The sequence below is a fragment of the Myxocyprinus asiaticus genome, chromosome 20, assembly GCF_019703515.2.
Source record: "Myxocyprinus asiaticus isolate MX2 ecotype Aquarium Trade chromosome 20, UBuf_Myxa_2, whole genome shotgun sequence".
Taxonomy (NCBI): domain Eukaryota; kingdom Metazoa; phylum Chordata; class Actinopteri; order Cypriniformes; family Catostomidae; genus Myxocyprinus; species Myxocyprinus asiaticus.
In genome coordinates, this window is record NC_059363.1 from 18,790,851 (window position 1) to 18,804,953 (window position 14,103).

Consider the following 14,103-nt stretch of genomic DNA (forward strand, 5'->3'; position numbering starts at 1 on the left):
CATTATAGTTACCTTTTAGCAATATGTTTACCTTTTAGAGGTTAATCCCAACTGGAAAATTCAGCTAAACCTGCTGGTTTTAGCTTAATTTTTCAGTAGGAATGACAGGGCCCATGTTGGACAGAAGTTGCAAGTTGCTCCTGTATGCCTTCTTTTGTGGCTGACAACACCATCTGAAAAAAATAAAATAAAAAATTGACTTAAAGTCTAGTCTGAGGAAGAAGACTGTGGAAATCTGTGTTCTGATACCTTTGACTTGTACAATCTTTGTTAATTTATGTTATGTTGTTAATCATGACACGGCACTGAATTTATTTGCGTTTGAAGTTTTCCTGCCAAATTTAATCAAAAGCTTTTTAAAGTTTACAATACATGAAAATATTTTGCTGTTTTTGGTTTATTTGTTTGTCAGTTAGAGTATGTAGAATGTGTATGTAGACGTATTAAATGCATAGCCTACATTTAGAAAAGTCTGGTGAAAAAAAACAAAACAACAACAACAACAACAACACAATCTAATTAATATCTGCTAAACATCTTAAAAAAATCAGATTTACAAACAATTTCTAAAAAGTCTCATCAACATCTGCTGAATGTCTTATTGACATCCAAGACATACTTAATGACACACGTCTTATAGACGTATTGCTGATAAGCAAACAACGTAAAAAAATAAATAAAAAATAAAAAAAGGCTTCCAGATATAAAAACGCCCATCAAATAAACGTCTGTGTGATGTACGTGTGCTTCCAGTGTAGTTATCTACACACTTGCACCAGCAGATGGCGGTCAAAGATCTGAATTAGTATATTTTATTAAGCGTAACACTGTGTAACTAACAAAACAGCGCCATCTATTGATTCACATTGTTTACACCTGCTATTTTGAAATGTGAATCAATAGAAGGCGCTGTTTCGTTCACGGAGCATCAGTGGGGTGGAGATGGGAGAGCGATAGGAGAGTCCCGGGTCCCCACATCACTGGATGCGGCAGCGGCATGTGGATGTGTGCGGACACACCAGAGATGTGTGCGGGTGCTTCATGCTGACCGGTCCGGATTCAAACGGGAGCGCATGACCCGCCGCGATGGCCGGGGGACGCAGAGGACTAGTGGCCCCACAAAACACATTTTTGGAAAATATTGTCCGACGGTCTAACGGTAAGACGCACCACACGTCCAGCATATGCATTCACAAACAGCAAGATTATCAGGGCTAGTGTCGCAGATAAAGAAAAAAACTTTTTGGTGTAAATTAGAGACGTATTGCAAACCTTTAAATAAAAATAATTATACTTTTGTGTGGATAACTAGGCAACACAAAGTTAAACCCATCTCTTCACGTGTAGAGAAAACAAATCCATCCGAGTAAATTTACATGACATAAGAAATTTTGATACAACGACTAGAAAAATGAGAAAAGCAAGTTAAATGTGCGCTTTAGTTGTGTAAAAGCTTATACGTTTTTCCTTTAAATTGTGTAATTATCAGTCTAGGACGCTTGATTGTAATAGGATTCCAATATTTTAAATAGTGTATATATTTACAGTGAATAAAGGTCATTATATATATATATATATATATATATATATATATATATATATATATATATATATATATATATATATATATATATATATATATATATATTATTATTATTATTATTATTATTATTATTTTTGTTTTTTTATGTTTTTAAAGGGGTAAGATTTTATTAAAGGCTGACCAGGGGCTGGAAGGTTTGGTCACACTTCTGTAGCTTCCAGAATAATTTTCTGTAGGTTACAGAAACACTGAGATTAGGGTGTACTCCAGTTGACTGCATGTGCAGCTCTTTCCCCATTTGAGTTGTTCTCAGACATCCTTCCATCAGCATGATTTGTGTGAATAGAGAACAACTTTAAGCTAAATAAATATTTAATTGTAATTAATATTTAAGACTGCTGAAAAGTTGGGAATTGACTGAGCATCTTCACCAACACTGTCTGTAAGATCAGATGGTGTTCTTGCACCCTCTGTAAGGTCCTGTAAAAGAACACATATTTTCTTAGAGATATTTATCTATCAGGACCAGTTCTCTTATGGAGTTTAGTTAGGGAACATCATGGAAATATAAGCACCTAAACAGTGTATCAGGAATAAGAGACTGGCAGGGGGCACCACCTCTGTCCATCCATTTAAGTAAGACCTAAAATCTTTTCCAAGAATCCCTAGACTTTACACTTCTAAATGCACTGATGTCAATATGACCTGCTCGGTCATATAGTACTATATGATCCTCTTGGAGAAGAACTCGGGTATGAATGATGGTAATCTGAGCAAGGAGGGAGGAAACTGCCTCTTCCTCTATGGTGTGTGTATGTGTTATTTTAACTCTTTTTCTGTTTTCTTTAACTTCCAGTTTGGACATTATCACATAGACACACAGGTATAAACCTTACTGAGCAGAACACCTGTGTTTTTTAAAACTATTTCATCCCTCCATTATGTCTCTCTCTCTCTCTCTCTCTCTCTTTCTCTCTCTCTCTCTGTGTGTCGCTTTATCTTTCCCTCCCTCCCTCCCTCCCTCTTTTTCTCTCTCTTCTGTCTATCCTACTATTTCCCTTTCTACATGAACTATTGTTCTATACCAATTTCTGTTAATTTACAAACTTATAGTCTGACTTCTAAAAACATTATAAAACCCCTTTGTCCTGTTAGTGGTCTACCAGTTCTGTTAATATTTACAAGTTGCTTAGCCGGTTATGATAAAAATAACCATGTAGATTTTGCTCTCTGGTCCTCATTCAGCGCTGACAGCACGTGCTGTAAAATAACAAATGTTGGCATGGAACGTTTTTCCTCCATAGTGCTGCGTGTGAGTCCACGTATGTGTGTGTTTGTTTAATGCACTTTTTAGTGATCAGTGTGGAGTGCACTTCCTGTGTTTATGCTCAGTAGAGAACAACTGTGCTCTGTGGCAAATCCACCATCATGCTCTAAAATGAACTTTATATCATAGATAGTATCCTTCATTTCTGATTCTGTTACCGCCCTTTCATTTTCTGTCTGACAGGACGCTTGTTCATCTCACATTTACCCTTCCCAAGCATTAGCAATAGAAAGATGAAATGTGTGTTTGTGTGTGTGTTTCTGTCATGTTTGCAGTCAAAATTAAAAACATTTGCCATTCATGTTATTATATCTGAATGAGGCGAAGGATTATTTTATGATGTAAAACAATATCAGAACTCTATTGCTTTGATTATGTTTGATTGATTGCATGTTATTTCTTTCATCCAAAATGAAAAATTGTCAGACCGATAAAAATCAACATTATGTTTACTGTTTTTATGTTACTGAGAGTTGTCTGAAGTAATGATATACTGGAAGAGGCTTTGCTGTCCCTAATTTGTGACTGACTAGATGTTTTTAATTCTCACATATCGGATTACAGGTTGTATAATGTTACCGTGAGCTTGCTCAAGCTTTGAGATAGACTTTGTTAAAAGTGCCACTGGCTTACTCAGCAGCTGTCAAATCACTGTTGTCATCTAATCAGCTGATAGTCTGCTTAACACGCTAGCCACAAACATTGAGAGATGTCGCAAGAAAGGTTAAAGCAAGGTGATCGAGGTGGAACATGCTACAGAGGAATTGTGTATGTCAAGGAGAGGGGGTAAGCCTGATGCAGAGGGTTTTCAACAAAAAACTCTTGAGAGTTGGTGGTATGACTTGATTGAATGACAGTCTGACTTCCTGACTCTCAAGAATGCCAGAAACAAAGTCTGCAAAGGTTCCTGTTGTGCATATGGAGAACAAGGGTTTGACTTGTTTATTAAGGTGTTGAGGCTATCAGGTTGGGTGTTTTAGCCACTTTCTCACAGACTTGTTGACAGAGAAATTAGTTTTACACAGCCAGACTTTTGACATTTGGTCCACACTGCAGCTTATACCGGCCAAGAACCATCCAATTAAACTCTAAGGGAACATCATGTGCAATCAACCATACTTGCTTTTTAGTGACTTTTAGAGGCAGCTAAATCTAAAATCGCATATAACCCTGAAAACAGAGAGGAATGTACAGGTGTACTCCAGCATGTCTGATTTACACGATACAATGTGTCTCAAACAAAACTCTAAAGGATGTGGTGCCATGAACCTCACAAACTTTGGCAAATCCAACTGCTAGTTCTTTATTGACTGATATAAACATGCATCAGGCCATCTGTTGTATGGTCTGTGGATTGTTCGTGGGCATGTCGTCTGTGGCTGAGACCAGTCTGAGTTACCATAAATGTTCCTTAACATATACAGTACAGTAGAGCATTGTATCTGGGCAGGAGGTTCTCACTGGCATGTAAAAGCTGAAAGATTTATAGAGTTACATAGTTTGAAAGTGGCTATAGTGTAATGTAAGGCTCATTTATTTGCAATAGCAGCACTGCTATGCTTAAACATCTAAATTATAGACCATTAAAAATATATATGAGATTCTCTAAATACTGGTCGTGTTTAGAAAGTAACCATCTGGTTGCCGAAAGTCTCGTGAGATTCGCATGCGACGTTCACTCACTGTGTTTATTGTGTTTGTTTGTAAGTCCCACAGAAACCTTACACCTACCCCTAAACCTAACCTTAACCCTACCCCTAAATCTAACCCTAACCTTAACTTTAGTAACAGCGAAAGAGACTCTCGTGAGACTTTGGCTCCTGGAAGGTTACGTTCTAGATACAGCCCATTATAACGGGAGGATATGGGCCACTCAAATAGTGTATGTATGAATGTGAAAAGTCGTAGCGCTAATTATGGCAGCTGTAGTCCCGCTTTGCAGTAAAAAGAGCCAATCAGCTGTTTGTTTTTTTTTTACTCTACATGTACATTAGCTTGACTGGCTTGAAAATAATGTTTTTGCATGATTTGAGCTAAAGAAGCACAATTTATGATACAGTTTCTGTCATAATTTATTCCTGATTTGAAATATATTTATTGAATGTAATCTTGACCTACACTTTTAGAGATTTCGATCTTTCCCCATTCAAGTAGATAGGAGTTGTACTTCCTTGACAGGTGGTGTTACCAATATGGCCAGCAAGTGAACTGACTTGCCTTAAAGGGACTTTGTAAATACTCAGTGTTGTCATATCACGTCAGATCAGTGCAATGACAGTGTCCACCCATCCAACCTCATGTGACATTACCATAGCGACTGACCTCCAGCTTTTTCACTGTTAACCTTGCCCCTGGTTCCTCTCATCTGCTTCCTCCCCATACCCTCCTGTACTCTCTTCACAGACTCCAACTTTGTGCTGGGGAACGCCCAGATCGTAGACTGGCCCATCGTTTACAGCAATGATGGCTTTTGTAAGCTGTCTGGCTACCATCGCGCTGAGGTCATGCAGAAAAGTAGCACTTGCAGGTATTAGACTTTACGAACACATTAAGAATATTTTAATGTACTTTTTCATATCTCTTTAGAAAAGTGCTATATAGTACTGTATGTGGGGAGTGCAACTGTAGTAAATAAATGTACACTTTAAATGTACCTCAGAAATGGTCATCATGCTTATGTAGCAAAATATTCTGTAGTGTACACTGTATGCAATTTTCCTTAACTGCCCATGTGTCTGTTATTACATTGGCTGAATGTCAGCAGTAGAATTGCAATGGTGCATGTCTTTTGCAGGGATGTAGTTTAGTTGTCGATGAAAGATGCTGCCCTAAGTGTTGATATACAATGTGCACAGCAAGCCTTGTACTTCGGCTTTACACTGATAATGCTAAACACAAGACAAGCTCAGAGTCACAGACACCTCAAAGAGGCATTCAAGTATAGAGCCTCTGGAACATACAACTCAACACTCCTCCCTCCCTCCCTTCCTCTCTCTCTTTAATCAAAGCAAAGTTGGACTTCAACTTTGAAGGATTGATTAAAAATATAAATTAGATCACCACAAAAATGATATAAAACAAGGTTGTAGCCAAGGTCCAAAATTAACTTTTTGCTACAACTGAGGGTGAATTGAGATAAATTACCTGCGATAAATATTTCTTATGAAATACAGTAAAACTACACCTGTCACAAATATGTGAAGACTTATTAAGGGTTTGTAACAAATATATTTGTTTTGGCTGCTTAATGCGTGGAATATTCCACATATGTGTCAACACATGGAGTTCTGGGGGAAAAAGCTTCAGGCATTCTGGACAAACTTATGCTGATAAATTTCCACTAAGGAAAAAGTAGTTAGAAGACATGTCATGACTAATATTTTCTTTAGAAGGCAGTTTGATTCGATTCAGTCCAAATAACACTTAAATGGCTGTTGTTTTCCATCTGGATCACTATTTTGTTTAGTTTTACATCGTGTCTCGAGACCAGAAACAGAAAACAGGCCAATAGAATCACCATGGCACCGCCCAGTGGTTGCTCAGGAAAACTGTGGATATATATAAATAAAGTTACCGGCCAACTAGCGTTCTATTTGCTAGCCAAAGCCAATTTGTGCAAGCATTTGACACTTTTGGACTCTGGATGTAACAATATATTACAGAATAGGGGGACCCAATATAACAGTTTACAGTTTGGCCAGTGAAAAATACTAATCTAAATATTGCCTCTGATTGTAATGTGCATTTATTTTTGTCTGTCAGCTTTATGTATGGAGAGCTCACAGATAAGGACACATGTGAAAAAGTTCGGCTGACTTTCGAGAACTATGAGATGAACTCGTTTGAGATCTTGATGTACAAGAAAAACCGTGAGAACCACAGCTGCACACACACACACACACACACACACACACACACACGCTCACACAATTGAGCTGTGAGTATACACCTTATTCACAGTTGTGCCATTTTGGATTTTTGATGGGAATGAAAACAAGGCTGTGAGGGACAGACTTACCGTCTCTTTAACGACATGCTCTGTAAAAAGATATCAAAAAAGCTCCTAGACCACATCTGATTTTCTCTGTTATCTTGAGTGTTTTATCTACTGAAATTTCTTGGAAAGTTATTTTTTCAATGTTTCGTCAATGGAACATTCCAAAAACACTTTAAACAACTGCATAACCCTTTGAAGAGACTGTAAGTCTATACCTCACAGCCTTGTTGTTATTTCCATCAAAAATCAAAGATGGCACTGCTGTGAATAAGGTCTATCGGGACCAGGAACACAGCAATCCTGGTGCATACATTTGTTATGCTAATATCTTATTGAATATGCATTAACCTGTTCAACAAAGGCAAGACAATTTTCACTTCAGTAGAGAAAGTACTTTTCCAATGACATTTCATCTGTCAGATTTACACACATTTACACACAGGTGCATGGAGAATAACGGGCTGTTTAAATGTGTGTTTGTGTCTTCTAAGGAACACCGGTATGGTTCTTTGTGAAAATTGCACCTATAAGAAACGAACAGGAGAAGGTAGTGCTCTTCCTGTGTACATTTAGTGACATCACAGCATTCAAACAGCCAATCGAGGACGACTCCTCCAAAGGTATGAGTTGTCCAGATGAATTAAGTTGTTTATATTACATGCGTGATCTCGTTTTTAGTTTAAAAACTGGGGCAGAATGCATCCATGTGTACAGGGATGTATGTTTGTTTATGTGAGTTTGGGAGTCTATGACAAGGCTTCCATGGTCATGGAAAACCTGGAAATATCAGGAGATTTTAAAAATGTAACTTTCAGGCCTGGAAAAGTAATGGAAATGGAAATTTCTAGGACTATAATGAAAACACATTTTTGTGCTATACTAGTGGAAAAATCATGAAAATCCATTTGTCAAAAGATGTGGGACCCCTGCTTTGAGTGTAATATAATGCATTTGAGTGTGCATATGAATGTGTGTGTTATCTGTGTTTAGGCTGGGGGAAGTTTGCTCGTTTGACCAGAGCTCTGACCAGCAGTCGAGGGGTTCTACAGCAACTGCAGCCCACCGTACACAAGGGAGAGAATGTACATAAGCACTCACGACTTGCAGAGGTTCGTCTGTCTCTGTCTCTGTGTGTGTTGGGCTGATAAATTCATTTTACACCTGTGAGTGACTCTGGTGTGTGTCAGCATGCATTTGCATCTATCCATGACACAGATCAAACTAACACTAGGGCAGCTATAATCTCACTATGTGTGTTTCCCTACTACACACTCACCCCTCTGCAAGGAGATTAATAAGATTTTGGGTGATGAATGTGAAGAGTGAACTCACTGGTTTCTTATGTGTTTTCATGTTTATCTGTTGATTTGTTGATTAAGTGGTGTCTATACTTAAAGGGATAGTTCACCCTAAAATGAAAATTCTGGCATAATTTTATCATTCTCATGTTGTTCCAAACCCACATGACTTTTTTTTTCCTGTTGTGGACCACTAAAGTAGATCAAGTTCCCCTCCACCATAGCTATCAAATCTAATTTGTGCTTATGCACGTTCAAATGCGGCCCCAGTTTTGATGTCAGTTAGTGCATTTACATGCACACCAATATGCTGATAACTACCAAAAAATCTGACAACACGAGAAAACGTGTTTACACAAGATTGGAAATCAATGGGTTATTCTCTGCTTTTGAAGTCAAAGTATAAACAGGCATGTACACAACACTTGCTTACATTGGATATGCTGAAAAGAGTGCCAGTTAAGGTGCTTACATCCAACACAAATTTGGGGTAATGGGTAAAAATCTATGTGCCGATCTGTTTCTCTTAAAACTTTTATGAGCTTACATAACATCTCCTTTAGTGTTAAAAGAAAGAATGAACGGGTTTGAGATGAGGGTGAGTAAATGATGACAGAAGTTTCATATGTTATGTCTCCATAAATTTAGCCTTGAATGATTTATCCAAAATCTCCATTAAAAGTCTATTTTAGAGACAATGCTTCATCTGTATCCGTTAAACAGACGTGATAAGATGTTTTACAGAGTGATTTTTCTCTGTAAGAAGCATTACAGGCGAGACGGTCATCGCTCTTCCTCTCAACATAGATCAGCACTGAAAAATGACCATTCATGGCCTTTCTTTCCTCCACAGGTTCTCCAGCTGGGCTCAGAAATCCTCCCCCAATACAAACAAGAGACGCCCAAGACCCCCCCTCACATCATCCTGCACTACTGTGCCTTTAAGACCACCTGGGACTGGGTTATCCTTATTCTTACCTTCTATACGGCCATCATGGTCCCTTATAATGTCTCGTTTAAGACCAAGCAGAACAATGTCACGTGGCTGGTGGTGGACAGTATTGTGGATGTGATCTTTCTCGTGGATATTGTACTGAACTTCCACACAACTTTTGTGGGCCCGGCCGGGGAAGTGATATCTGACCCGAAACTGATTCGCATGAATTACTTGAAAACCTGGTTTGTGATTGACCTGCTGTCGTGTTTGCCTTATGATGTCATCAACGCCTTTGAAAACGTGGATGAGGTCAGTACAAATGATGTTCAGTACATTTGAAGCTGTTGTAAAACGACTAGAAAGCTATGCAGACCTGTGTCAGCACATTCTTTATTAATGCACCAAGTTGGTACATTGCTTGACAACCGGAAACAACAGTTACTAAACTACATTATTTAACAGAGGATTTTTTTTCCAGTTATCATTAAGAAATGCCTCTATTTATTGATCATTGATATTAACATATTGCTGGTGTCTCTGATGACATTGCTGTTGCCACTATTTTATAAAAGAAATAAGCCACCCGAGTCCGTGCATAACAGTGATTTTACCCCTTTCCTGTGGTAAAATCATTATTGCTTTAAAGGAGTAGTTCACCCAAAAATGAAAATTCTCTCATCATTTACTCACCATCATGCAATCCCAGATGTGTATGACTTTCTTTCTTCTGCAGAACACAAATGAAGATTTTTTGAATATCTCAGCTCTGTAGGTCCATACAATGCAAGTGAATGGTCACCAGAACTTTGAAGCTCCAAAAAGCATATAAAGGCAGCATAAAAATAATACATATGACTCCCGTGGTTTAATCCATGTCTTCTAAAATGATAGAAAAGGTGTGGGTGAGAAACAGATCTCCACTTTCACTTCCACATTCACATTCTTAGTGCATATCTCCACCTACTGGTCAGGGGTGGTCAAAGGTGGAGATTTATAGTAAAAAAGGACTTAAATATTGATCTGTTTCTCACCAACACCTATCATTTCGCTTCTGAAGATATGGATTTAACTACTGGAGCCGTATGGATTACTTTTATGCTGCTTTTATATGCTTTTTAGAGCTTTAAAGTTCTGGCCGCCATTCACTTGCATTGTATGGACCTACAGACCTACAAATCTTCATTTGTGTTCTGCAGAAGAAAGAAAATCATACACATCTGGAATGGCATGAGAGTGAGTAAATGATGAGAGAATTACGTTTTTGGGTAAACTATTGCTTTAACAAACAATCAAGGAAGAGAATATGGATAGAGATGGATCAGGGCAAACTGACAAAGTAAGGTTTGAGCCGAGTTCAAAATAGGTTTTGATCAGATCACAGTCAACACCTCTGTATGTTTTCTGTTTAATATTCAGCGGCTGTGGTTACAGAATTATGACAGAATTATGTTTGTGCTCAGATTTTCCAGTATGCTAAAGTTTATTGCTTGTTTCTCACAATGTTTAAAGTAAGGATATATACAATAGGAACTGTTTAAATAAAGCAGCAGACTAAAATAATTTCAAAGACTGGCACTTTATGTAAGATTTGAATAAAAGGCAAGATAAAAGAGGATAAGAAGTTTGCAAGTGAACTGAGGGAAATACTTTCAGACTACAGAGAGAAATGTGAAATGTGTTGGCTCTAATTGTTTTTTTGCTTTTTGTTTTATACTTCACCTGGCTAAACGAGTACTTCTAGGAAGAATCAGCAGTTCAGCTAGCTTTGTTTCAGTGCTGTTCTATGTTGGGTGTTGTCTGATTTTAATCGGTCCAGTGCAGGGGTCGGCCAAATTAAAAATGGCACTTAAAATGCCCTCGTGGCGGTGTAGTGACTCGCCTCAATCCAGGTGGCAGAGGACGAATCTCAGTTGCCTCTGCGTTTGAGACCATCAATCCGCGCATCTTATCACGTGTCTTGTTGAGCATGTTACTGTGGAGACTTAGCGTGTGTTAAGGCTTCACGCTATTCTCTGTTGCATCCATGCACATCTTACCAAGCGCCCAAACGAGAGCGAGAACCACATTATGGCAACCACGAGGAGGTTAACCCAACATGACTCTACCCACCCTAGCAACCGGGCCAATTGGTTGCTTAGGAAGCCTGACTTGAGTCACTCTGCACGCCCTGGATTCAAACTTGCGACTCCAGGTGTGGTAGTCAGCGTCTTTACTTGCTGAGCTTCCCAGGCCCCCCAAAATGCACTTGTTAAAGAGCCGCAGTTAAATAGCAAAACTGATCTTAGATCAGTGTTGAACAGAAAATCTCAGCACAGGAGAGATTGCCAAAGCCAACAGCGATGTGCTTACAAAAACTGGACCACAGCCATTTGTCATTTACACAATAATGTTAACATACAGAGATAGAAATGGCAAGAACATGCATCTGTATATGCTGCATTTTCAGTAACAACCATTTTATGCATTTCATGTCAATTAAGATTTTGTTTTAATTAAAGCTACACTATACAACTTTTGGCCCTCTAGCGATTGAAGCATAGAACTGCAAATTGCTTGCGGAGGAACATTGTTTTGGTAATTACGTTAGTTGGGCATCGGCTCTGCTCTTCTACGCGGATGAATCTAATGGTTGGAGTATCGGTGTAACCATGGTTACAGGTGATCAACTTATCAGAGCGAATGTCACTAACAACAACAAAACTCGTCCCCTCATCCCAAAATAAATAAATAAAAATAAATAATGAAAGGAAGAAATATGTCTTATTAGCAGGTAGGTAGCATCTTCCACAGTTGTTTTGACTTAATGAAAACAATTGTTTCAAAATAAATAACGTTACAAAAGTTAGGCAACGCTGATATTAGACAATGATTGCTAGTCATGTCAGATAAATTCAAATGGTGTCAACTATTGAAAATTTGCTAGCAGGCAAATAGACTAAGGTAGTAACTGGTTTAAAGATTGGCATTGTTACCAGCATAATGTAAAAACATTTCCATTGTCCTTCCTTGAAAATGAAATCAAGCACTGCAGTATTACAATCCATAATAAAATGCCCCATTAGAGTGGCTAACACTATCTATCGAACTACTGCGCTAAAAGAGCTTTCTGGCTAACTATCGGTCCAATAAAATATCTTACCTGTCAAGCAAGTAAAAGCCATCTCTGGGACGGTTTTAAATCCTTTCAGATCTCGGCGTTATCACCACTTCTTAAAAGCCAGTCCGATGTTGGTTTGTGTTTTATTACGGGCTCTGTCGCTTTCTCTTTTTGCTTGCAGACTCTTCTCAGTTCAAGGTTTCTTTATTTTGAAAACGGGTGATTCCCCAGAGGGTTGCTATTTGGAACGATCCATGGGTAATGTTGCTCATTTTTTGTGGCTACAAGCTTTCAGCTTCAAACTACTACCACACCTATCACCGCACATATACATACGCTGTAGTAGCTGGACCTTCTTTTCTTTATTTATGGACATGACGTAAACACGCACGGATGACTGGGGGAAGTATGCAATTTCCCGCCAAATCCATCCTGACAGCTCTAAAATATAAATCATTATTATAGGCTTACCATAGTGAATTGGGGTAAGGCAAAAACATGGTTTGGAAGACGGATTGTTGGTGTACTTGCTCATTAATTAAATTTTGTTCATTTCTAACAAAAAAAATCTAACATAATGTAGCTTTAAAGGGGACCTATTATGCAAAATTCACTTTTACATGGTGTTTGAACATAAATGTGAGTCGGCAGTGTGTGTACACAACCACCCTACAATGTTAAAAGTCCACCCACTCCTCTTTCTTATATTTCTGTTAATCTAAAACAGTGTCTCAAAGTGATTGGTTTTCATTTCTGCTCTAACGTGACGTCACTTTAGAGCAGGCCCCGCCCACGACTGGTGATGGACTCCACCCTATTATCATAGATCCCCCCTGAGTGATCTACACACAGTCCGCCAATTATTTCCACGCTGGAGCAGCTACGGTGAGAAGAATAATGTCTCAGCTTCGTAAGCGTCATACGTGTTCTGTTGTTGGCTGTAAAAGTGAACATAAGAGTCTTCATGTACTCCCGGCATCATAGCCACTGAAGACGCAGTGGACAAGTTTTGTTTTTGAAGCACATGTGCCCCAAAACATACCAAAATTTGTGTATGTTTGTGCAAATCATTTTACACCGGACTGCTTTGTGAATGAGGGTCAATATAAAGCAGAACATTTTCCAAAAATTTGATTCTCAAGCATGGATCAGTACCAACTGTTCGTGTTCCAGCTTTATATCCTGAAGATGTAAGTATCGCACTTTATATTTTGTGAATGTTTGCAAATGGCCTTTCCGAATGTGCTTGTTAGCTGATGCTACGGCTAATGCAGCTGAAGTTACCATTGTCTCTGATTGTATTCATGGAGAACAGAGCTATGTCCTTATTTTTAATTTTTAACCCGAAAACGCTTACTGTCAGTTACCATTGTCTCTGATTGTATTCACGGAGACCAGAGCTATGTCGTTATGAAAACTATGTACGTTTTCTGTGAACATACGAGAGTTGTACTAAAAGTGGAATGTTTACTTGCAAAGGCCAGCACATCTGCACAGACTGTAGTCTGATTTGTTGTTGCTGTAGTATCCAAAGCACGAGCTGTAAAGGCACAGCCCTCTTCCGGAAAGGCGGTGGGGAGCAGCAGCTCATTTACATTTAAAGAGACACACACGAAAACAGCGTGTTTTTGATTCCACCCAAAAAGAGGCATTTACAACATGGTATAATAAATGATCCATGGGGTATTTTGAGCTGAAACTTCACAGACACATTCTGGGGACACCTGAGACTTATATTACATCTTGTAAAAAGGGCAATAATAGGTCTCCTTTAAGATTTTGGGTAACACTTTACAATAAGGTTCTATTTGTTAACATTAGCAAATGCATTAGGTATCATGAACAATCATTGGTCAATCTATTTTTTACAGCATTTATTCATCTTCGTAAATGTTAATTAATAC

The 14,103-nt window shown here is 38.5% G+C and overlaps 1 protein-coding gene across 1 annotated transcript in view; it reads left to right on the plus strand.

Annotated features, from left to right (window-relative positions):
• The first annotated feature begins 1,032 nt into the window (after positions 1-1,032).
• LOC127410650 (potassium voltage-gated channel subfamily H member 1-like) overlaps positions 1,033-14,103 on the plus strand; it is an 84,155-nt gene continuing 71,084 nt past the window's right edge. Inside the window, exons 1-6 of the mRNA XM_051645768.1 lie at positions 1,033-1,159; positions 5,274-5,397; positions 6,633-6,739; positions 7,359-7,487; positions 7,858-7,976; positions 9,019-9,411. Of these exons, the coding sequence (XP_051501728.1) occupies positions 1,087-1,159; positions 5,274-5,397; positions 6,633-6,739; positions 7,359-7,487; positions 7,858-7,976; positions 9,019-9,411 (945 nt within the window). The 5' untranslated portion in view covers positions 1,033-1,086. The remainder of the gene's footprint in view (positions 1,160-5,273; positions 5,398-6,632; positions 6,740-7,358; positions 7,488-7,857; positions 7,977-9,018; positions 9,412-14,103) is intronic.